General features: G+C 41.8%; 1 protein-coding gene across 8 annotated transcripts in view; it reads left to right on the top strand.

The window, feature by feature from the left end:
• Positions 1-23,345, top strand: part of LOC127071607 (zinc finger protein 7-like) — a 44,266-nt gene extending 20,921 nt beyond the window's left edge. For 2 of the 8 annotated variants that reach the window (XM_051011086.1, XM_051011087.1), the window contains exons 7-10: positions 11,145-11,342; positions 13,867-14,044; positions 18,398-18,709; positions 22,232-23,345. In XM_051011086.1, coding sequence (XP_050867043.1) covers positions 11,145-11,342; positions 13,867-14,044; positions 18,398-18,625 — 604 coding nt within the window. In that variant the 3' untranslated portion in view covers positions 18,626-18,709; positions 22,232-23,345. Of the gene's footprint in view, positions 1-3,925; positions 4,850-9,471; positions 9,749-11,144; positions 11,343-13,866; positions 14,045-14,157; positions 18,710-22,231 lie in introns of those variants that run through there. The other 6 variants (XM_051011090.1, XM_051011091.1, XM_051011089.1 and 3 more) reach the window with 6 other exon arrangements.
• The last annotated feature ends 3,158 nt before the right edge of the window (positions 23,346-26,503 follow it).

Raw genomic sequence — 26,503 nt, 5'->3', positions numbered from 1 at the left:
CTAACGAGGGACGGTGTCGTCTTTACGGATCACCCCGTAGACACCCTAAATCCTCACCTCTTCCTTTTCTTACTTCTTCTCTAACCTTCCTACCGTATGCGTGCGAACGAACCAAGATAAAAGACAAGGAGCAAGATAGAGGGAGAAAGACGGAAGAGGATTCTGCATGCTCTCGACGAACAATGCGAGGCTGTTGCTCTCCCTCTTTTTCGGAGCGAATGGGTAGGACGTCCAACAGAGTGTCGCCGGAACGAAAGCTTTTTTTCTTTCTCTCTCTCTCGAGTTCTTCGACTAACCGGGGGTGGGAAGGCTCCCTCTCTCGCAATGCCCTTTGTGCCGTGCGAGCGGGTACGTGTGTTTCTCTACCTGTCTCTCTTTCTCCTTCTCCCTCACTTCACCTTTCCTTTCCCATAGCAGCCATCGTTTTGGCGTAGTAGCCGTGCGCGACGATGGTGCGCGTACTGTGGTGTACGATGGCACGCGGTAAGCACGGCCCCGTATGCAGACAGTTTAGTGGTGACTGCCCCGCGAGTCCAGTTGTCGCTTGAAATATTGCAATTCATAAAATAAAACAGGCCTGTGGTCGAGGATGCATAGATATAGCCGACGCTCGCTGGTAACCGTCCACCTAACGGCCAAACCATCCTACTACCCCCTTCGTTTGGTCATCTCCACTACCCCTTTGGACCATGTACCCATTCTCTCTCTTTCTCTCTCTTTTTCTCTCTTTCACGATATCTTTCTCTTTCTCCCACTTTCTCACTCAGTCGGAGTTCTCTGCACCTCTACCTTCGACAAAGCCCGCATGCACCTCTGGCACTCTTTATCCTCTTCGCTCTCTCTCTCTCTCTCTCTCTCTCTCTTTCTCCTCTTTTCTTTTCTTTTGCATTCTCGCCTCTCCGTTCTTGTTTCACGCGCTCGCGGATGGTAACGTCGCCAAACCGCAGCGCTTCCTACACTCGAGCTTCTCCGCGGACTCAACATTTTTCGACTCTTAACCTTCTGTCTGTTGCCACCAAACGGCCTTCTGGAATCTCAAATAGGATGTATGCAATTCTATACCTATATACGTTCACACGTACTTACTTTACGTACGTTCATAAGCAAGCCATTCATAAAAGTTCAACATACACAACTCTACTTCTAAGACAAATCTTTAGCTCCTTAGCCGTTCCTTCATAATTCAGGATTTACATTCGAGTCTGTTCTTTCTTCCCTTTTCGATTTTTTCTTCTCCTTTTCCTTTTTTTTTCCTTTCTTTCTTCTTTTTCTTCCTTATCTACGAATCCGTTGGGGAACTATCGGGTTCCTGTATAATCGACGACGTTCTACCCGGAGGGGAAGAGGCGTCGACATAGATCGCGGTTAAAATGCCGAGCCTGCCGGAGATGCCTCCTTTTCCGCCGACGAAATTAGCGAGCGACATGTTTATTGTAAATGAATCCTACTCTGAGAACGAGAGCGAAAGAGAAGGACAGATAGACAGATAGAGAGAGTGAGAGAGAGAGAGAGAGAGAGAGAGAGAGAGAGAGAGAGAGAGAGGGTGCTTCGTGGAGTATCGTTGTACGTATCCAGGGGATGGCGCAGGACGAGAACGAGGAAACGAAAGGGAGATAGAGAGGAAGAGAGAAACCGAGAGATAGAGAGAGAGAGAGAGAGAGAGAGAGAGCGAATCAGAGAGACGGAGAAAGACATGAAGAGGTAAAGAGATAGAGAGAGAGAGAGTGTGAGAGAGACTCGGAGTTTCGAGGGAGCGCGCGAGCGCGCTTTCTCTCTCTCTCTCTCTCTCTCTCTCTCTTTCTCTCTTTCTCCCTCACTGTCCCGATTTATGCGCCCGTTACCGAGCCCTCTGGCGCAATTAAGCTTGCGTTATAATATTGTTGTTTATTCTGAGCCTCGGCTGCGAAGCGTTAACCACCCCTTCGCCGGTCTTCCACGGTAGCACTAGGCGACGCCACTTTCCTCCACTACTACCCCTCGAAAGCACCCTCCTAATCTTCATGACGCGGCAGCTAGATCCTGTCTCCCTCTTCCTCTCTCTCTCTCTCTCCTTCTCTCTCTCTCTCTCTCTCCTTCTCTCTCTCTCTCTCTCTCTCTCTCTATCTCTAGCTCTATCTCTATCTCTATCTCTCTCTATCTCTTTCTCTTTCTATCTCTTCCTCTTTTCTCTCCTTCTCTCTCTATCTCTGTTTCTCTGTCTCTCGCACACTTTAACGAAACTTCCAACATCAGCGGCTATGCGGAACTACCCGCTCAGTACTCTTGCACGAGACGAAATTTCCTTCTCTTCCGTTTGTCTCAACCTGATAGGACAAGAGGAAAAAAGATGGAGACGGAGACTGAGACAGAGATAGAGCGGCAGAGGGAAAAGGAGAGAGAGAGAGAGAGAGAGAGAGAGAGAGAGAGAGAGAGAGAGAGAGAGAACTTCGATCAGGATCCGCGTTAATTCCAAGTTATTCCACGGAGTGGTCACGTACGCGCTTAACGAGCTTCACGCCCGTGACAGAAAGCAACGCGCGTTTGGGTTTCTTGCTGCGATTTGCGAGTCCTTGACAAGTTCTTCACGGAAAAGGAATGCTTCGGGATGTTATAATACTTCGAGAAACGAGAACTAAATATCTTGATTCTTTTTTCTTTTTTTTTTGGAGAACGTAAAAGACGAATTATTATAAAATATTAAGCATATGCACGAAGCGACGAAAAATAATTTGGATCTTCTTCCTCTTCTTCTTCTTTTTTTATTTTGATATTATACCTATGTAGGTACAGTTAAAAGTTCGCGTTGAAATTATCGTGATTTTCGAAAGAGAGAGAAAGAGAGAGAGAGAGAGAGAAAGAGGAAGAGAAAGAGAGTATGTGGAAACATGATCGCATCGTCTCTCTACACCTCGTAGCATAGCGTAACTTTGAATTTTAAAACAGATTTTGACGCGCGGATTATGTCGTGCGAACACGTTAAAGCGCGAGTTAAAGTGGACCGTGAATTAAAGTCGCCTTCGTAAAACCGGTCGTTGCTACTTATTCAGCTGTGCGGTAAACGTAAATCGGAGTTGGTTTATGATTCCGTAGCGGTTGTAAATAATAACGGTACGCGTTACGTCATATTTTCACGCGCGTCCACACTTCGGCGTCGTCGCGAGGATAACCGGAATAATCTGTTTCGATTGTAATCGGTCGCGATAATATGTATCGCGTTTATACTAATATCGATTCGCATTCTCGAAGATTATCAAAGCAAGTAATGAAACGAAGAATTAAAAAAGAATTGTTCGTTGGTTCATTCACGATCGCAATGAAGTTTGTCAAATCCATCGATCCTCAAAAATCCTTATTTTTGTTATCGATCCATGACGTTGTGTTACTCGCAAAAATTGAAAAAAAAGGAACAAAAAAAAATAAAAACGGAAAAACCAAAAAAAAAAAAGAAAAAACTCGCTGCACGTATCTCGATCGACGGGCTATTATTTACGACGACGATTAATCGTCGCGATTGTACGATTTATCGATTGAGTCGGCGATTGAGATGCAGAACCTTCGAGGATGATCCGATCGTATGATCTCGTCGATTTATTTCTTCGTTTATGTATCAATTCCGTGATCAGAACGCAATCGATTTTACGATTCCTCTCGACGCCTTTATCTCGTTTCGCAACGTTTAAATAAATCATTGGACGGTTATACGGATCGTTCATTTCGAACCGGTTTATACGTTTTTGATGGTCGAAACGTTGACGAAATTCGATTTCCTTTTTCTACGACTGTTCTTCGAAAAATAAAGTTGACGTATGTTGAAGAAAGAAACGAATGATTGGATCGAGGACGAAAAAAGAAAGAAAGAAAGAAAAGAATTAACGATCGTTATAAATGTTATAAATGATTTGTAGAAATATTAAACGTTCGATTTTTTTTTAATTCGTATGAAAAGATTCACTTTGAAAGTGGAGGCAACTGGAAGACTCCTTCATGGCTTGCAAACCTCGATACGATCGGATCGTATAGCGCTGAGACTAGAGAAAAGGAAAGCAAATCAGAAGAAGAAGAAGAAGAAGAAGAAGAAGAAGAAGAAGAAGAAGAAGAAGAAGAAGAAGAGGAAGAAGAAGAAGAAGAAGAAAAATAAGAAGAAGAAGATGAAGAAGATGGAGAAGGGATAAAGAAGAGAGAGGGAAGAGGAGATACTGGACGGACGTAAGGACGTACGGACCGACGTACGAACCGACGAAGGTGGGATTGAGTTATGACAGCGTTTGCTCCAGGGGGCCGGCTTTCGAGCTGGCGAAGCGGATATTCTTCTTATTCTTTATTTCTTCGTCTGCAGGGCCGCCGTAGGAACCGTCGGCCATGCATCACCTTCGGTTCAGTTTGGTCCGGCCTCCTCTCTTCTTCGGCATCGTTCCATGAGCGTACCACCGCCATCACGAGCCATCACGATCCCACCTCGCCCATCGTCCCTTGGAATCGTCGATTCCACCCACCTTGGCAGCTCCACCGGTTCTCCACTACGGAGTTCACCGGCTTCCACCAAGGATTAACGTTTCTAGTATCACTCCTCCCTTCCTCCCCCCTCCTATCTCTTCCTCTCCCTCCCTCCCTCTCTCTCTCTCTCTCTCTCTCTCTCTCTCTCTCCTCGTTCCTCTCTCGTATCCCCTCGCTTCTTCCTTCTCGGCCTTCCTCCTGTGAGTTCGCGACTCTCCTCGTTAATTGCATCGGGCGCGCTCGTACGTCCACCTTCCAGGCCTTGATCCCCGCATCGACCTTCTTCTTCTTCTTCTTATTCTTCTTCTTATTCTTCTTCTTCTTCTTCTTCTCCTTCTTCATCTTCTTCTTCTTATTATTCTTTCTCCTGCTGTTGCTTCTTCTTCTTCTTCTTCTTCTACTACTACTAGTATACCTTTTCTTCTTTTTCTTCTTCATCTTCTTCTTCTTCTTCATCTTCTTCTTCTTCTTCTTCTTATTCTTCTTCTACTACTACTACTAGCCTCAAACGAATATAATACCGATAGCCTTTTACGATCCATCCGATCGTTCAATCCCCATTCGAGATACTTGACGTTTTCTTGATAAGAAGCAATAAATCATTGCATACGTGTTTCGATTCGCCTACATATGTATGCTTGCTTCTCTGTTTGAAAGATAAAAAGAGAGGGAAGGAAGGAGATAAAGGAGGAGAGAGAGAGAGAGAGAGAGAGAGAGAGAGAGATATGAGTTTGAAGGTGGAATAGAAAAGAATACTACAGAACGAAGGGCACGCGTAAATCACGGGTAGTAATAAAGATCCACTTGTCGCGGGCGGATATTTATGAAGCGCTCCACGGTTCTTCCCGCCAAAAGAGAATCACCTTTTAGCTCTTCGCGTCGGCCTCCGGATGAACGATCGTCCGATTTCGAGATAATCGAAGAGGTCAGTGGCGGAGGGGACTAGGGCGAGAACTCGAACCAGGAGGAAAGACGAGAGTGGTAGGAAGAAGAAGAAGAAGAAGAAGAAGAAGAAGAAGATGACGATGATGGAGAAGAAGAAGAAGAAGGAGAAGAAGAAGAAAAAGATGAAGATGAAGATGAAGAAGAAGATGAAGAAGAAAATGTAGTAGTAGTAGTAGTAGTAGAAAGAGAAAGAGAAGTCGATGGTCGACAGAACGAATGAACGGAGGAACGAATGAAGGAACGAAAGAGCGAGGAGGCCATAAATACCTCAGCGCGTTCAGCCAATTAAAACAAATCATTTTAATGCACAACCTTTTTAATTAATGCCCGTGCTTGCTCGCTCCCATCCGCTCCTTCCTCCTTCTCCTCCTTTTCCTCTTTCTCCTCTTCTTCTTCCTCTTCTCTCGCGCGCGTACTACACGATCGCTTCACCGACTCTGCAATTCCCATCTCGAAGCGATCGGGCCCGATATTAACTTATACGTCACTCTGTATCCCGCGCGCTCTTCGTGTACACAACCGATTATCCTTAACCCCGAGTGCGGACGTCCGATGACGCCGCGTCCGATCACCGTTCTTCTCTGCGCTACCATTGCGCTCCTTGAAGCCCTAACCGGCTCGATTTTAATTATACGAATTTTCGCGACGTGATTGCACATCCCTCCTCTCTTTACCCTCTTCTCTCTTTTTTTCTTTCTCTCTTTCTCTCTCTATATTTCTCTCTCTCTCTCTTTCTCTCCTTCTCTCTTTCCGTACTGCTTCTTTCTTCTATACAACATCGTCGACGAGATTTATGCCCTCCAGACGGCAACTGGCAGATAAAGATAGGATACCTATGGTATCGATATCCGACTGGATCCAACTTCGTTAGGATACAAATTGAGATACGCCCGCGATCACGGTATAACCCCGCCTAACGTTGTACATACATACATACATACATACATACATACATACTTACATACATACATACATACTTACTTACTTTCGGGTCAAAAGGAACGTTAAAACCTATCGTATTTATACTAAAATCTTGTAAATCGTTCGCCTCCGTCTATAATGTTACTTCTTGTATAACTTACCTATTTATTATTCCGTACTAAAAAAAAAAAAAAAAAAAAAAAAAAGAAGAATCGCGAGTCACCGATAACGAACGGAGAATTAACGTACGTACGTATCACGATTTAGCTAAACGTCAGTATTCCAATAACGCGGACCATCTCGCGATGGCACGCGGCCGTTATCGAGGGATTTAACGACGATCGCGCGGCCACAGAGATTAGACTTTTAAATGGCCCCCGCTCAGAGCCGGTACGTATTTCACGAGATGACGGTGGACGTCGCGCTAAATCATCCGGAGTGACCGCATCCGCTTGCCCAATCGGCCCCGAGTCTCTCCTTAACGGCCTCTTGTCACGCCTGCGACATTCCACCGAAACACACCGGCTCTACCCCCCTCCCGCTCCTCCCCTCCCCTCATACCCCCTCCTCGCCGGCACTTCATCTTTTCGAAAGCCCAACCCTCCCCTTTACTCCTTCGTCCTCCTCTCTACCTTCTCTCTACTCTCCTCTCCACCCCTCCTCCTTGCTAAGAAGACGCGTTCCTTTTCTCGTCAACGTCTCCTCAAATCTACACAGGCACCCAGGCACACTTTCGTAAACTCGTGACTAATATTGTTCTATCGGAATTTCAACCGATTGAAAAGGTAAATAGGTACGAGAGAGGAAGAAGAAGAAAACGAAGAAGAGAAGAAAAAAGATATCCGACCACCGTCTACGTCGTAGTTCCTAGCGATTCGTTGAGCAACGCGAGTCATAATTCACCGAACACCTTTCTTTCACCTTCGTCAAATCGATTCGATCGACGGTTCTACGAAAAGATCCTTTCGACGATCCATGCTTAACGCGACGTTGTCTTCTTTTTCTTCTTTTTTTTTTCCTTTTCTTTTTTCTTTCTTTTTCTTTTTTGTCTCTTTTTTCCTTCCGACCTGTACCGCGCCGATCCACCATCGGCGTCGTTTCTTTTCTTTTTTCTTTCGACATTTTCGAACGGAAAGTTACTTTTTTTATATAATTAATTAATCCTTCAAGATTTTGGTCGATGGAGTTGTTAAGAAGACGAAAAAAAATAGGGGGAAAAAAAATAATTTGCATTATTTACCACATATTCACCAATTTAGAATCTCATATAGCGAGCTGATGATCGATGAATGGATCATAGGGAATATTTTTTTGAGAAACGATATTATTTAGTCTAGTTTATTATTGTCAAAGAACGCGCTTATTTACATGGTGGTTCTTCCGGCGTGTATATTATTATTCAACAGGTAACCAAATACGAATAGCAATACGCAGTGATCAGTAATGCGTTCGCGCGAGCACGCCAGTGAATTCCATGCGTGAGAAACCGCACCTGCATGTATAAGATGCCATATTAATATAACTTTTTATCGCGGATTCCGATCCCCAAGAAAAGTCTTGTCCTACGGACAGAATGTCATAATTCAGATGCAATTACCATCGTTGTGGTAAGAGAGTACGGTACGTTAGGAAGTGTATGGAAACCTCAAACCGATTTTCCGTACACGGATACCGAGCTCGAAAGGGATCTCATTCTCATCATTTATGTCATTTACAATGATCCGTGTAAGGAAATCCGAACGCAACTCGGATTTCCAAGGACGGAATTTATACTTTCCGCGAACGAACGAACGAGACCTTTCGTTTGGCGTATCTAACTATCTATACTGTAACAGTAATCGAGTAGAATTAAAAGTCGATGGACGTTGATTGGATCGAGGTAGGTATAACTATCTAAGTTCTTAAACGAATCTCTTGAAAATTACTACGATACATTGCGACTCTTTCGGGAAGTTTAAAATCAAAGATAAGATCGTGAACAACTCGATCGTATAGCTATCTAAGTAGGGTATAGGTAGGTAAGTAGCTATACGGTAAAAAGTAAAAGGATATCTGAGAAATATTGTATCGTATATATCGATAGCATCCTCGGATCTCCTATCGATATCTCACGTTTAACCGTTGCTACGAACATGAGATCATCGTTCGTTAATCGTAAAGAAGAAATCAATGCAGAACCTCTCTGGGCAATTCCCAATACTAATTAAGAATTAAACGGAAATGGTTGATGAAATGACGATCAATCGAATGATTTCGCGATTAATACGAATTAAATATAAAAATATTATTTGAATTGGATTGGAGCTTTGTTGATAGCTTACCGATTCATTTCCGGATTAGTCACGAGAAATTCTACGAAAGGATCGACCTTTTCTATATGCGCGGGTGTATCGAACTCGTTGCCGGTCTTTATCGTTATCTTCATCGTTGGCCACGATCGTTGTGGATCGCAGGAGATCTCTGAGGATCTCACGCAATCCACGCATGCGAGACGCGCGTGCAACTTGCACGTGCAGTGGATACCTACCTGCAACGCAGGCAAAAGATCCGTACGTTGAACACGCACGTATTCGTGAGACACGCGTATTTGCGTCTTGCTACCTGCATCTTTCTTTCTTTCTCTCTTTCTCTCTCTTGGTCTTTCTTTCTCCTTCTTTCTCTCTCTTTCTTTTTCTTTCTCTCTCTCTCTCTCTCTCTCTTTCTGGCAGGTGCAAGCATAGTCTACGTTCGCCAGGTTCGTGCGAGGGCGTGTATACGCTGACATTGTAAAACTTGGCGTTACACTTGCGTAGCCAATTGGGTAGGCCGGCTCTCCCTCTAGGACGGCCCAGATCTCACGTTGCTCTTTCCCTTTCTCTATCTCACTCTTACTCCTTGCCATTCTCCGCTTCCCAGCATCCTCTATCGTCCTTCTTCCCCTTCTTCTCTCTTCGATCTTTTTCCTTCTCTCTTTCTCTGTCTGTCTCTCTCTCTCTCTCTCTCTCTGTCTTCTTTTCTCTTCTTCTCCTTCTTCTCCTGTTTCTCTTTCATTCACTCTCGATCGCTCTCCGAGCAAAACTTCTCGCGATATCGGCGAGTTACCATCGCGAAAAATCTGCGTCCTTCGTCCTGTCCCAGCTAACTTTCCAACAGCAGCCACAACAGCAGCAACAGCAGCGGCAACAGCATCACCACCATCACTACCACCACCACCACCACCACCATCATCACCAGCAACAACAGCAGCAATAGTCCTCGAGAACGACGTCGAGATCTTGCGGCCGGCAGCCGGAGATACGAGTACCGTCGATCCTGGATACTTGTGTTCGAAAATTTGCTGCTAATTTCGATAGCATCGACGAGCGAAACGTTCGAAGCACTCGAACTCGGCTCGATGAACGATCTACCTCTGTACAACATTGTTTAAAGAGTAGGTAACGATGCCAGCGAAATGCGGATATTCGTGATTTGTTCTTGTAACATCAAATTGATTTTACGAATTCGTAATAATTTTTTACGTATTACCGACGATGATAAGCCTCGAAGTTTATATACGAAAAATAAACGAAAAAGGAGAAACAAAATAAAAAAGAAGTAAAAAAGAAACAAGAAATATACTGAAAGAAAACAAGATAATATACGTGTTCGTGTAGCATTCGTTTACATTTCGTATGAAAATGCAGGTCGCCTATAAAAAGTCGTTTCCACCAAATTCGTTCCCCTTCATTTAATTTCTATCATAATTTTATGAAAGTTTAATTCTCCGTTCAAGCACCAATATGCAGCCAATGTGATATACTTACCTATATTTAAAAATTCCACTTTACTCCGAACGGATGATTTAATTAAACTCAGGGCCGTAAAAGTCGTTGCACTGACTGTATCCTAATTAAGGTGCCATAAATCTTTAGCTGCTTCCTCTTCTTCTTAAACGATCAGAATTCCAAGCGGTAAAGCGGGAGGAGATCCGGTCTCGATACGTCTTGTTGACTTACTTAGAGAGCACGCTCGAAAAGAGAAAGAGAGAGAGAGAGAGAGAGAGAGAGAGAGGGAGAAAGAGAGAGATAGGTTCAATAACCGTATAGATCGTCACCTCCTGACAGAAACTATTTAAAGTGTAGTTCCTTCTCGCGGATCCGTGTTACGGGCTAACTCACGCTATCATGAGAAAGAAAGAGGGAGAGAGGGAGAGAGAAAGAGAGAGAGGAACCCTCTGTGATATACATAGGATGCAACAGCTGCGATCGGATCGTGAGGCGTGCAAACGGGCCCGATCCTCGCACGCGTACCACGCATTCATTGGTCCATTGTGCTGTCTTATTACGCGTCGAACTTAACGAAAGCGCGCGTGCCTATTTAACCGGCAAAATCATTATTCTCAACGAGCGTCTTAACACGTCCTATGGTATTCCAAAAATTATACTCGCAGCCGTGAAATGTTTTTCGAATATACTTGGCATCCGTGGCTCGCGATTCCGTTGCAGATCCTTCCAACTGCATCACGTTTAATGCTTACTGCTCGATATCGACTATTTTTGTTCTCTATAAGTTCATTAAAAAAAAAAAAGAAAGAAAAACTTATATCTATATCTATCGAATAAAAAACCTGTATCTATAAGTTCATTGAAAAAAGAAAAAGAAAAAAATAAAAAACAAAGTGAAGAAATAACGTACGATTGTACGACGAATACAAGAAAGTTTGATTTGATTGTCTCGATGAAATACGTGAGAATAGTTTGATAATGTTTTTTTTTTTTTCAATGAACGTAGAAAGAATGAGAGGGAAAGAGACATGTCAATAATTTATTTCGAACGACTTGTTTCAGACATGCATTACGACAACATATGTATAGGCATGCCGGTAAGAAGTACAAATGCGGTCTTCCGGGTTGTCCTACGGTACTCCGCACAGCTTCCGAGTTAAAGTATCATCGTTCGTTGGTTCACGACAGCACGTCCACTAATAGACGGTTTCCATGCGGCCAATGTTCTTACGCGGCTAAAACGATGAGTCAACTTCGCAGGTAAGTACTTATTTATTTCCGTTGACTTTTGTTAACGTTTGAATTACTGCTGTTTCGAACGAAACGAAAAGTAAAATACTAACAAGATGAATAATATTCTTTACGTGCTTTACGTAAAGTAAAATATTTCTCTTTCATTTTTCTTACCGAAGACTGGCATTTTGAACTTTTCGCGACTTTTCGCGAAAAGCGGTGTACGTTTCAATTTTCTTCTCGAAAAGTAGTAAGTTTTCATTTATAACGGGGCAAGAATAAGCGCGTTGTATTTTCTGGTTACGAATACCAGGACGTATAAGTGGCCCGTCACTAAAAGAATCACGTTTCGATTTTCTTTGTGAAAAGTACGGACACGTATCACTTTTGTAATGTTTCAATCTTCATAAGAGAAATGAATTGGACGCAATGAACCGAAACGTCAATACGAACAAAATCAATACTATTTTTTGTAACATTGTCCGAAATAATTGTGAATCACTCGCTTGTTATCGCGGTTAATGTCAACAAATATCGTACTTTCCGAAAGGAATATCGAAACGTGCTTATCTTCGCGATAAATCAAAATCTCGTAGTATTCGTAAGACAAATGAAACGTAATCCTTTTTGTAACGCACGTTGATATAATTACGTATACGTATACACTTATATACATAGATCTATAGATTATAAATCTACGATTCGTATGATTAATAGAACGAGAATTTAATGTGATCATTATTAATGAGTCATATGAAATTAATCGGCCATTTTTTCATGGGGAGAATGAAGATGAAATATCGCGAAACGAGGTGCTTCCGCGTGGGTGTGCTTTTACGATTCATTCCACGTGCGATTCTGCGAGTTTGTCGACAAGACAGGTAAAAGAAGGAAAGAGATAATGATAGAGAGAGAGAGAGAGAGAGAGAGAGAGAGAGAGAGAAAGAGGAAAGGAGGGAAAGAGTATATCTACGTATCACCAACATCGTCGACGCCGATATTATTGACATTAATTTTAATCAAGGTCTCTGACTTGAGAACGATGCATTCCTACAGCATTAATCGTGTTCGCAAGTCGCGTATATATAATTGATGTCTTCGAGGAAGCCGGATCGAATTAATTGCGAGGACGCATCGGACGTGTCACCACGCATACGCGATCGACTTGCGTCGCACAAGTTGAAAAAAAAATAGAAAAAGAAATCAATTTTCGCGGTGGATTCGCATATACGTACATACATACATACATATATACGTGACGATCCATCCGGAGGTTCAATGACGTTATCCTCAAGTTCCTTGTCCTGGAATTCGATCTCGATCGAAATCGACTAGAACACGATACGGCCAATGATCGAGACTAATGTCGCTATTAATCCGCTAGATATTATCGAAGCGTAGAATTTAATTATCGATTTCGATCGATCGACGAGAATCAAGGGGATCTTTATAGTAACGATCGATGTTTAATCATCGTGACGTGATACGCGTGATGGAATTCGTGAGAATCCGTACGAAAAGGCGAGGCAGAGTCTCGTAAGATAGATGGATATTTAATTTTTCGTGCTGGACCTCGATTAAGTCATAATGCCGTTAAATATGCTACCAGCAATTTGCCGAACGATCAAGGCAAGCCCGATTTAAATTAAGCCTTATTAAGGGTATTGTGTCGTGGAATACGGCACCGATACGTACTAATAAATATTCTCTCATTTTCTCCGACAGTTACACCGCGTTCTTAAGCTTCAGAAGAAAAGAAGTAACATCACGGGCGTGAAACGAGAAAAGAGAGAGAGAGGGGGGAGGGAGAAAGAGATCGTGTGGTAAAGACCGAGAAGGGTGGAGGAGAACCGCGCAAGCGGAAGTTGCGTGCAGAAGTCGACTAAGTGCGGGCAACCCGTTATGATCGGCCGCACGGCGATACTCGACGCGATATTTCATCGCGAATTGAGTACTTACTACGTGAGTCGAACTCAACGCAACCGCAGAGTGTCGCAGCGAATTCTCTCTCTTTCTCTCTCTCTTCCTCTCTTTATCTTTCTCTTTCTCTCTATCCGTCTATCTACTTCAGTCTTGCTCCACGCTCTGAAGTAAATCACGCCGGATTTTAATTAAACGTGTCACGCATTTCGAAGCTGATATACACGTAGCAACGGCCAATGGCTCCCTCGTAATATCGCGCACGCATATCGCATCTTTCATAATCACCGGGTCCCGCTGCGACGATGAACTTCCCGAGAGAGCCGCGCCTTGGCCTGATCGTACGTCTTCCGCCATCTCGAATATATCAGTCGATATAGTAGTCGCCTTTCTTTTTCCTCCTCTCCATTTTCCCCCTTTCACTCACCCTTCCTACCTCCCCACCCAACATCCTCGTTCCCCTGTCACGCTCCCCCCTCCCCCTCGGCGGCTCGATCCTCTTTTAACTCTCTTTATCGTTTCTCCTCGAAGGAACGACCCGCGCCCACGCTCGCGATTCGTCCGGCTACTTGTCGCCAACTCCGTTGCATATTATTATTACGAAAGACGGTTTTATTTCTCCTCGTTCCAGGCATCTGGTCAGGCACGAGGACTCAATGAGCGATGAGAAACTTGGTTATCATTGCTGTCCTCACTCCGGTTGCACTTTTAGAACCAGATTCGGCTTTCATCTAAGACGACACATGCGGCTACACACGGGTACCAAGCCGTACAAATGTCGTTATTGTGCTTACGCCTGCTACAGTCTGGTAAGTTCTTACTCATTAACGATATTCTAAATGTTAGCATGTAACTTTAGCGACAACCTTTTTGTTCCTACCGAGCGAGTAATCTTCTTTTTAATCGTTTTTCTAATCGTCAGACAGGAGCGAAAGTAAAATTAAAATTCGGTTAAGGCTCGACAGATCGATTCGCTAATTGGGCAGAAGGTCAATTAAGGGAATTTCGATGTTTCGAGAGAGTAAACTCGATCTTACCTCGGACAGAAAAAGTCCGAATCGTTCAGCTTGTCCGATTTTTGTACGGCGAACGAGCCCGTGGGCGTAAATTAAGGAAAGTACACCTTAACGTTTGGACCGCGTCGAGTTCTCTGCTGGTGCCGGTACCGCCACAACCGTTGCTGCCACCGCCACCACCGACGCCATCGCCACCGTCGCCACCACCGCCGCCGCCGCCGCCGCCGCCGCCGCCGCCGTCGCCGCCGCCGTCGCCGCCGCCGCCACCGCCGCGGACCGCGATAAGATAACGAGTTAATTGTGCTCACTGGATGCCCACACACGCACGGAAGAAGAGGAAAGCCGGGCCTCTCTCCGGTCATACCGTGCTGGCCGGTATGCTAATGTCCTTTGAAGCTTTAGTTGGGATGCGACTCGCATACGAGGGCTCCGTGTCTCTTTGATAGCGACATAAACTCATTCCAGTGGCTCTCATTTCGATTTACTGTTTGCCAAGGAAACTCTACGACCCGGTTGTAGTACGTTCGCGGTGGATTCCGGTCGCTCGGTCCACGTTAAAATCGTTCGCCGTTATGTCTTTGCTCGCGTACTTACCTCCGTCTCTACCTCTCCGTCTACCAACACTAATACATTCATAGGTTATTCTACTACTAATAGTATCCACCTTCGGACGCCCATAAAATGCAAAGATGCATATCGGTGGCTCGAGAAACAATGTAATAAATAATAAAAGCCCGTCGCCATTCTCCTCTATCGGGATCTCTCGTTCATTCTCGTCGAGAATGTTTTACCGATTAAGATAATGGAATTACTCCGATCATTGCGCGCTTTAGCCGCGGATAGATCGATCTACCCTACCTCCTCGCCGCTACTGCAGCCGTGCACCGCTTATCTCGAACTAAGCGAGAGACGATCTATGTTTCTTAAACGCTTGACTTTGATGCTATCGACTTGTACGCCCTGCTACCGGTCGTTAATTTTCGAATGAAAAAAGAAAAAAAAAGAAGAAGAAAAGAAACGAAAAGGAAAAAAGGAAACGGAGGAACGATCGTGAATGTAAAATCGGCTAATGTTTGCCGAGGGAGAATTTCTTGGATTTCCTATACGCGAGCTTATGCTCGACATTGATCTCGTCCAAACGGAGAAATCACGCTAACGGTTGGTATCTCGACGGTACTGATATAAAAGCAAAATCATATTATTCACTTTCGAAGAAGGAGAAAAAGGAAAGAAGAAATGATATGGTTGGGTGCGTTTAGAACGAAGGTAGATTTGTATTTAAAAAGAAAACAAAGAAAAAGCTTCGTACATTTATTAACCGTAACACGTATCGATATATAGTTTACAGGAACAATCTTTATCTTCGATTCGTTGAGAAACAATTCGATTCCTAAGCAAATCAAAATACTTTGACGGTCGGGAGAACAAGATCGGACGTTTAAGATTTCTCGTTTAAAGGACCAGCTGGATTTGGTGATAAGTATACGATTCGTTGTGTTAAAATCGATCGAAGGTTCAAGGACGTATGACGAGGTGTAACAAAAAATTGGAAGAATGAGGGATTATAAAGGGGGAACAAAAAAGAACAAAAAAGAACAAAAAATCTTCAGCATCGATAGCACGATCCACCTCGTAGGATCGTAAAATAATTTCACTGGTAGGTCTGAGGATAAAAGGGAAATACGAGGGGCACGCATCTCCGTGGCTGGAAAGAATATCGGGAGTCTCGCGACGATGGCTGCTTACTCGGTACTTTAATAAGGAAGAAACGTGCGAGCAGCACGCGGGACGATTTAACGAGGAGATTCCCTTCCAACGTGGCGGTCGGCTAGCCTTGCGTCAACGAGATTACACGCGCCACCTTCCCCATCTTCCTTCCTTCTCTCTCTCTCTTTCTCTCTCTCTCTGTCTGTCTCACTCACTCACTCACTCACTCACTCACTCACTCACTCACTCACTCTCTCTCTCTCTCTCTCTGTCTTTGTCTTTCTTTGTCTTTCTTCCTCTCTCACTCTCGCCATACCTTTCTTACTTTCTCTACCTTATGATTTACTTCGGATAGTTACACGCTTTTTTCTTCGTTGGGCTTCCTTCTCTTTTTATCTTTTATCCACCCTCCTCTCTCCCCCGCCCCATCCCTCAGCCCCGTTAACATCTTCCACCTTCTCTGAAGACTCGTGCAACGTCAAGAAAGCTCACGTTCCTCTTTTTCAAGGTGATAGGTCTTAAAGAATCTCTATTCGCGGCCGCTGTTCTCTCCTCGCTTTCATCATCGCTACTACTACCCACCGGCTTTTTATCTCTGATTTTACCTTATTTATTTTATTCTTTTTTTTTCCCTCTAGCGTTAACCGCGTTAACCACGGTTAATTCCGGTTGAGGTAAGATTATTTTGCAGGATTATTTTCAGTGGCCATTTCTCTCTCTCTCTCTCTCTCTCTCTCTTTCTTTTCTTTTCTTTCTTTTTTTTGCCTTCATAATAATCGTCGTCGAGGATCTTCGTCGGCGTTGTTATCATCGTTACCGTCTTTCAACTTATCGATGCAGGTAAGATACCCTTATCCTATATTCCTTATTCCATCGTAGAATTTGATCGGCTTTATTTAAGCGAATCGTTAAATAATCGATTCGATCATCGCGGGTGCATTTAATTAACGAAATGCGGCACGGCAAAAAGGGCCACTGGTCCGCGATGCGTGGAAATCATCGCGAGATCGAAACTATTCGCGATAATTCAGGAATATTACGAGAACGTTTACGTCAGGGAATAAGGCGCGTCGGATGGCGAAGAGGAGTATGAGGATACGTAGAAAGGTATCGAGAAGGTTTCGGGTAGATGTTGAAAGGAACTGACAGCGAGGAATAAGGTACGACTAAGGTCTCTGTAATTTTAGTGTCAGATGAAGAAACTCGTAAAACGGGGAACACGAGATGCCTATGGACAACATCTGTTCTCGTGGTATTGCACCGAATCCGAATAAATAAGTATCTAAGGTAACTAGGTATGCGTGTACGATAATAATTCGAGAGTAGAGATCGAAGTTCTGAAGAAGGTGACTGCGAGAAAATGTTTATTCTATGTTCGCGTGTCTCGTCGTCGTTGAAAGGGCGGCCCCTCACCTTACCTTATTTTCTTTTGTCGGGAGATAAGAGAAAGAGAGAGAAAGAGAAAAAATGACGGGCAGATAGAGAAAAAGAAAGAAAAGAGTGAACAGCCGCCCTCGTAGCGGTGTGAACGAGGCTTAATGCGGCAGCGTCACGGAGCGCTGGTCGCGCCGCGCGGAAAGATTTACTTATGGGAAATTAAATTTGATGTTGCCGTTGCCATCAACGGCTCGTATAAGCCCGCCTGGTAGGAAGATGTTTACGACTACGGTCGGCTACTTAGGCCGAGAGGGTAAAGCGCCTTTAAATGCGCCAACGGCATGGCCAACGAACGCGTCCGGTTTTGCACACACCGGCAAACAGATTCTCAGTTCTCTTCTCGCTCCTTCAGGTATTCCTAACTAAGAACGGAAGGACAGAATTTCTTATTTTTCTCTTCCCTTTCTCTTTCTTTTCTCTTTTTTGTCTTCCTCCCAATGACGTCCTCCCTCTTCTTTTCTCGATCATATCCTTGTACCAGGAGAAAGCAAGCAGTTCTCGAAGTAGGGATATCGAATTGATGTCTTTTATCGTCTAATAAGACGCAAAGTGAGTCCGTAATCTGTTAACTTAGAACGCGAATTTGATAAGAGCCAAGTTGTATTAGTATGCCCGTTTACTATCTTCTAGACGATAATAGTAGGTTATATGAGGTTGTCGCGGTCTAACAAATTTCAAATTTATCGGTACTATTTCGTACGGAAGACAAAACACGTATAGGCGTTAGCGAACGTCTCGCGATTATGGTTCGGAAAGGTGATTTAAATCAGGCAGCATGACCGAACACTCTTGACTGTCGTTTCATCGTCACTTTCGTTCGTGCGAATCGCCTCGTAAGTTTCAGACTGGATCATTGTCCATTAAAGAGCTATGAAAAGCCTTTACAACGTGGCTCCTTACATTTGCAAGCTTTATTTATGACTCTTTCTAAAACGCTTGTAAGAACACCCAAATGCTCCAAGTATTTCGCTCCTTGTCTCTCTATTTGTTTTCTCGTTTCAGGACAATCTGAGAAAGCACATACTCTCGAAGACTCTTCATCCCGGCAAGACGATCTACGAGTGCGACTTTTGCGCAACGGAAACAAACGAAACGTTTTGCACGAATTTCGCCAAAGAATTGCGAGCTCATCTTCTTGACTTGCATAGCGACAAATTTCCAACCTCAGACGACGTTCGTAACTACGTTCTCAATATATTCGATGCTGAGCCTGCAGACGAGCCAAATTGAATAAAACGTCTTGTCTGCATAAACCATGGACCTAGTTTTTTCCTAAATTACCACATAAAATCTTACAAGGAACGAAGAAACGAAGTAAGTTATGGATATAGTCATATCTTAATCGCTCGTTATCGTTAGCTAAGAGAAAATCAAAAAGAAAAGAGAAGAAAAATAAAAGGAAATAAACGTATCGTTTTAAAATAGTAGAGACGCACACCACACACACACACGCACGCACACAAACAAATATACGGAAGCCAATAATAAATCGTTACGAGCAGTTACTATAAGCGATCGCATAAATCGAACCGACCGAAAGGAGCTAAAGTTCAAACAAAGCCGTTCAATCGTTCGAACGTTCGTAAATTAGACGATCATCCACATACAGCGACGTTCTCTAACGGATAAGCTCTCGATGAAAATGTGTTCCCAACAATGTCGGATATCGGTAATAAGCGATCGTGGTATCGTCTTCGTTTAATCGAAGGTAGTATAATACAATACATACTGATACGCTAAGGATAAAACTCGAGTTGATTCGTCGACGGACAATTGCTCTTCCGTGTCTCTCGCGTTTCAAGAGCATACTGGATTCGGGTCTCGTTCATCTTCGCGTTCTCTTTTCAATGGCGAAGACAGAGATAAAGAGAAAAAGAGAGAGAGAGAAAGAGAGAAACGAATACTATCAGCAACAGACTAAATCAACTTTCCTCAACGCGTAATCCTCGCGCGTTACAAGACTAACGCGTCGCGAGCACTCGCGAAGATCAGGACGATCCTTCGTAGTAGTCGTTTTCCACGTCTCCAAGACTCGGTAGGACTGTACTACTACGGCCAGGAAGTAGTTAAGGTGATCTACGGTCACGTGGCACGTTATGTACCTTAGACGTGTAGGTATACGCGATCGAATCTTTATGCACCGTGCACAACGCAACAGAGCCGCAATATTACGAGAAGTTACCGACAAGACGTCTTTCTCTTTCTCTTTTTCTTTCTCTTTCTCTTTCTCTTTCTCTTTTTCTCCTTTACGTACCTATCTACCTGTCTTTCCCTTCTTCTTCTCCTTTTCCCTTTCCTTGACCCAACCTACCGGATTTATATTTCCCGCGGTCGAAAAGAATTCACAATATCCGATATCGCGCCGTACGACTTATCTCTATCGCCATTGCGATCCTACGTTCGGGATACTTTTTTCTTTTTTTGTTTCGTTTTCTTCTTTTTCTTTTCCCTTTTTCTTTTCATTTGCTTTTTCTCTTTTTTTATCTTCCTCGTTCTCTTAAGTACACGATGCTTGCCGGAAAACGGAAGAGCTCGCTCGCATCTTCCTTCGACACGCAACCGGCGTCCGTTCGTTGCATCTTGTTAAGAGGTCGAGCGATCGATTATCGCATCGTGTATTTTGCTTCGTTATTACGTATGTATATTAGATGTTTTTATATCTTTCTCTTATCCATCTTTCTTCTTCTTCTTCTTCTCTTCTTCTTCTTCCTCTTCCTCTTCTTCTTCTTCTTTCTCGGTTTGATCCGAACCGCTGCAATATTAACTCGTATAATAGCTCGTCCGGATCTATTTCGATCCTGGTGGCTCGTCCGGTCGATCCGTCCATTCGATTCCCACGAAAGGTAGACAAGAATCGAGAGAAAAAGAAAAAGAGAAAGAGAGAGAGAGAGATGAAAAAAAAAGAAAAAAAGAGAGAGAAAGAAAGGTTGAGTGAAAGGATACCGGTCGTCGAAAAATTGGACGTGGTTGAAAGTCGACGACGGACCACCTCGTGGATCGTCTTACAAGACGCGTTTCCGTCTTCGAGGGCTCTGATTGTGAGAAATGCATCGCGCTGTCGCGCAAGATAGGTGTCGTAAAGTATGCAGCCCTCGAGTAGTTCTTCTCGGGACAAAAAAGACGAGAGGAGAGCTACGACGAAGATAGAAAGAGAAAGAAAGAGAAAGAGAGAGATATAGAAAGGGAGAACGAGCGACAGATAGATGGAAGGAAAGAGCTCGTCGGGAAGAGGACTGAGGGGTACCACGAGCATCCTGAGCGTGAAGGATAATTTATTGACTAATTAACGAGGATGTCCTTCATTACGGGTCGAGCAGCAGTCGTGGTCGCTTGCTCTCGCTCGGAACCGGCATTATTTGGCGCCCGAATATTTACGACCGCGTCCTCCTTCAGCTCGTGGACCGGGTCCTCCGCCCCGATACTGCTCCGCTCGAGAGAACGAGAAGATCGAGACAGAGACAGAGACAGAGATAGAGACAGAGAGAGAGAGAGAGAGAGGACGCGAGGACCCATAACGATGTGTCCCGATCTTACGGCCATTCGGGGACCTGGAATTTCCTTTCAAGATGGCGTAGAAGACCGCTGACCCTCCCTCTTGTATGCCAAAGCGTTCCTGAAACTCGCGAACGTTACTCGTTGGACAAAGGATCCCTTTTCGAATTCGAAAGAGAATCCAAATTATATCGACGATACGTTCGCGATATTCATATTTATATTCGGCATCAAACTACTATATCGAGTGTCTACTTCGTTTCTTCATATAGAGTCAAATTCGATAGGAAAGAATAAAAAATACAGGGAGATTCTTGAAGAGATATTAAGTACGTGCTCGATCTCTTCCAAGAGTTTTTCATTTTTGAATTTCGATTCACTGATTCACTGTTGAAGTGATTCACTTATCACGAAATCGCTTTGTCGTGAAACTTCGATATTTATATGTAAATATGTCTCATCAAACTTCTTTGCATTTGCTTTTCAACGCACTCGACAACTGTGCAAAGTGTTCGCTAGAACGATTGATAGATATAATTACAATCTACGAAATTGCCTGAAGTTCAATTCTTTAGGTAATTTCGTCAGTTGTATGAATTTATAATGTTAGGAACAGTTTTTAAGATTATGCGAAAAGATTTAACGAAGAGTTCTAACAAGCTTCTAATGTGTTTTTCGTTAATCTCTCTTACGATACTGTCCTTTCTTCTCGTCAGAGCAATTTTGAAGTGGCTAAAAACGAACATGCATGATTTTATCGTCGCAAGCAAGGAAGTTTTACACAAATTCTTTAAACAATTAAATAATTACTTAGATACACTAATCGTAGGTTTTAAATGATTCTTTAACTCCTATGAATTGAGATGTGCACTATAAATATTTTGTCTGTGTGTCTCTTATTCCACATTCAGGATACTTACATACATATATATATATATATATATATATATATATATATATATATGTATGTATGTATGTATGTATGTATGTATGTATGTATGTATGTATGTATATATGTATGTATGTATATATGTATGTATATAAAGCAGATATAAAGAAAAAATATATATATAAAAAGTATATATATATATATATATATATATATATATATATATATATATATATATACTATTAAATTTCATTTATATTCAACAAAAAAAAGAAGAAAAAAAAATAATGAGATACGATTTATGTGACCGGTATGCATTTAGCAACTCGCTCCTACTTTTTTGTCCACCTCGATGAGTTTTTGGTTGTCGTTCGACGATTATCGCAGTTCCTTATCTCGCGATAACGTGAAACTCGAGTTGATTAAACTTTTTGCATTTCTTTTTTTTTTTTTAGTACGTTATTTAACGATAAGAAAGCGTATAGCAATGGGGTTGCCCGTAAGAGTCGCTGATGATCATCGCTAGAGACTCGCAGATAAGATAGGACCACCAATAGGATCTTGTTCCTTTTGTAAGTAAACAACCTTCGATGGAAAATCGACAAGGACTGGATTTATTTTTCGGATGATTCAACCAAGTTACTTACAATATCCAATTCGATGTCAAATACATTAGTCGTCGTGTATTCCTTAATGAAAGGAAATTATATAATTATATACATATATATATAATATATATATATATATATATATATATATATATATATATAATGATATATAAATATATCAATAAAACTATCACTGACCATTCTTACAGACTCAGAGGAAAGTGAATCGTGAATGCAAAGAGCTTTTAAAAGACAATCTTTCAAGTAGAATCAATTTTTGCGTTGTACATCTTTACTGTGAAGTATTAGAAAAAGAAATTATTGACAAAAAAGAGAAAAGTTGAGTAGAACTCGTTTTTGTCGTAAAGAACGTTGGAATGGTTAGGTGGACTATTTAACGAAGAATCAATGTGTACTTGTTAATAAAAGAAAATTATATAATTATATATATACATATGTATGTATGTATGTATACATATATAGATGTCACTAAATTATCACTGACCATTCTTATAGACTCGGAGAAAAGTAAATCGTGATTACAAAGAGCTTTTATAGGACGATTTTTCAAGTATTATCAATTTTTGTGTTGTACATCTTTACTGCGATGTATTCGAAAAAAAAATAATTGACAAAAAAGAGAAAAAGTTTAATAAAAGAATATTATTTTTCTTTAATAAAAGAATATTATGTAATTTTCTTTATTTTATTAAAATTATACCTAACAGTTCTTATGCTTGGAGTAAATGAAATAGCAAATGCAAAGAGCTTTGAAAGGATAATCTTAGTACAAGCCATTTCTGTTATTAACCACCTTTACTGGAAAGTATCTGAAAAAAAGAAAAATAACAGAAATGTGAAAAAAAAGCTAACTAGGATTTGCCAAAATTGCAAAGAACGTTAGAATGGTTAGATGATCCGTTTAATAAAGGATCGTCATGTATTTTTTAATAAAAGAAAATTATGTAATTATATGGATATATGGATGTATAAGCGTGTCCTTAAAATTATACTTGGCAATTCTTACAGACTCAAAAGAAAAAAGATTTCTATATTGGCTATCTTTACTGTAAAATACTTGTAAAAAAAATATATATATATAAATCGATAGGTCCAAAAAAGAGAAAATGTTGAATAGAATTCATCTTTGTCGCGAAGAACGTTGAAACGATTGACTAAACTCTTTAATGAAGAATTGTCATGTATTTTTTAACAAAAAGAAAAAACTACATCATTTTCTTTACATCATTAAAATTATCAGTGATAATTCTTATAGATTAGAAGAAAATAAAATCGCGAATATTAAGACCTTTGAAGGGATAATCCTACAAGTAATAACCATTTCTACATTGACCATGTTTACTGTTAAGTAATCGGAAAAATATAAATCGATAAGTCCAAAAAAGAATGACTAAAATTCATTCTTGTCCCAAAGAACGTTGGAACAGTTAAGTGAAGAATCAGCGTATATTCTTTAATAAAAGAAAATTACATGATTTTTTTTACGTGATAAAAATTATCACTGATAATTCTTATAGACTCGAAGAAAATGAAATCACAAATATTAAGAGCTTTGAAGGGATAATCGTACAAGTAGAAACCATTTCTGTATTGACCATGTTTGGTGTTAAGTATTCGGAAAAAGAATAAATCGATAGATCAAAAAAGAGAAAATGTTGACTAGAATTCATCCTTATCCCGAAGATCGTTGGAACGGTTAGATGAAGAATCGTCGTGTATTCTTTAAAAGAAAAATTACATCATTTTCTTTATATAATTAAAATTATCCATGATAATACAAACTCGACGAAAAAGAAATCGCGAATATTAAGAGCTTTGAAGGTATAGTCTTACAAATATGTGTCTTATATTTCTTTGATCACGTTTATTGTAAAGTAAATTTGAAGAAAAAAATAAATAAATCGTTAAGTCAAAAAAGAGAAAATGTTAACTAGTATTCATCATTGTCACAAAAAACTTTAGAACGGTTAGGTAGACCGTTTAATGAAGATGTAACTAAGCACGATAGGGTTGGCAAGAATACGATGGTAACGTCGTCGAGGATGCGTCTTCGTTCTTCCACGAAGAAGGCATACTCCTTTCTTCCATCCATTCTTCCTTCCTTCTTCCTTTCTTTCTTTCCTTCATTCATTCCTTCCTTCTTTCTTTTCGTCTCTTCTTCGGCCTCGAGTTACCGTCAGGATATGCCGGTGCTGTTGCTCCTCTTTACGAGTTGAGTCGAGGATCCAGCGGATCCGGGAAATTCTACAGACTTTATTTCTCCGATTACACTTGAAAACTTATACCGATTCCAAGATCACCCTTGATAATCTCAAACCTTTAACAGCGATTATTCGACGATCTCGAATCGATTCAAGGAAACCAATATATGTACTTTCGACTTCGGATAAAAAACTCAGGATGTACCAGAAGTACGATTATCCTGGTACGTTTCGACACTCAACGTTTCTTTGATCGTTTATTCAATGATAGAAACAAAGTAAACAAGATAAAATTGAACGATACAATAAGTAAGAAACATTAAAAAAATTATTCCTGGTATCTCGAATATCGCGATCAATTTTAATTGTTTCATTCGTGTTTTGAACGAATCAATGAAGTTTTATTCTTCTATTCGACTCGCCAAGATTAATATCACTCGTAACGAGAGCGAACGACGATCCTTCTGTCGTGTTTATAGATCGCAATAAGTCAACAGTTTACATTATTTTCATGGCACGTTCGCGAGAAATCCCTAAGATTCTTTCGAGCATAGAAAAGTCAAGTAGAGGATCGCCGGCATATTCTCGGCCACCGGGAGAATCGCTGGGATTCCAAGGAGGTCGACCGAGAAACGATATATTTTTCAGGACGCTATCCTCGGACACAACCTCGCGTGTCTACGCGCGCGAGTTTCACGATGTCACGTCGCGCTAAGACAGCGGGTGTCGGGTCGAACTCACGCACGATCGCTCGTACACCCGCCAAAACGGCGATCTTAATTATCGGCATCGCGATTATTTACACTACGAACGATCCTCCTGCAACCGGTGATCTCGTATCAGATACGTGTGACCTATGAAAAATGATTCAATGTCCGAGATACGAACGAACAAACGAGTATAAATTTTCTTCGTAATTAATCAGAATATATTCTAAAATTTTACAATTAATTTACAAAGGATACACGATCGAATAATTTATTTATCGGATTTTATTAATCTGAGAAAAGATACGAATTCGAATTACGACCAAATAAACATTTATATTCGTTTCAGTAGTATATAGTTTTAGGTAGTATATATATTTTCATGACATATATATATATATATATATATATATATATTTTCATGAAAATCGAACGAACCCTTCTAAAGTAATCCAATTCAGTTGGTATGGAGGTATCCCAAGTTCTCGAATCGGCAATGCAGCGACATACGAAATGACGGTCGACCGTGTCCATCAATTAATTTCTTAATGACCCGGAGCGATCCTCATCAGGTAGAAGTCTTCGAGTCCTTCCTCACTCCACTTATTCCAAAATATCAAAATCACCATCGTGAATATCTCCCATTCGACGTAAAAAAGAAGTTACCTCTCCTAAGTTGAGGATCTTTCAAATGGAAGTGGGGGTCTATATTTATCGGAATACTCGATAATCTCGGATGATTTTGCTCGTTAGGAAGAAGAAAAAGAAGATTATTCGGGCTTGTAATAATACACGGGCAGTTTTCAAAACGTACATTACGGGCAAGGACTTCGTAATCTTCGAGCGAGATCGAGAATTCGAGCAGGGATAAGGAAATTCGCAAATTCGGAGTGGCACTCGTGTACGGCTCGTAGCTTCCTGCCAATTAATTTGGAGGCACCCATATCCCGTGGGAGGATGGCGTGTCCCAAACGAAAGAGAAAGAGAAAGAGAAAGAGATAGACGACGAAGAGACGAGACGAGAAGAGTAGAAGTGAGAAAGAGAGACAGAAAGAGAGAGAAAGAGAGAGAGAGAGAGAGAGAGAGAGAGAGAGAGAGAGAGAGAAGACTTTGGCACGGCGGGCAAAGGGGCCCCACAGGGATTGATGGCCACCACCTTTAATGCCGTTTGTATGTAGCGGCGCGCGTAA

This window comes from Vespula vulgaris, chromosome 22, assembly GCF_905475345.1.
Source record: "Vespula vulgaris chromosome 22, iyVesVulg1.1, whole genome shotgun sequence".
Lineage (NCBI taxonomy): Eukaryota > Metazoa > Arthropoda > Insecta > Hymenoptera > Vespidae > Vespula > Vespula vulgaris.
This window is presented reverse-complemented; position numbering and strand designations above follow the sequence as displayed.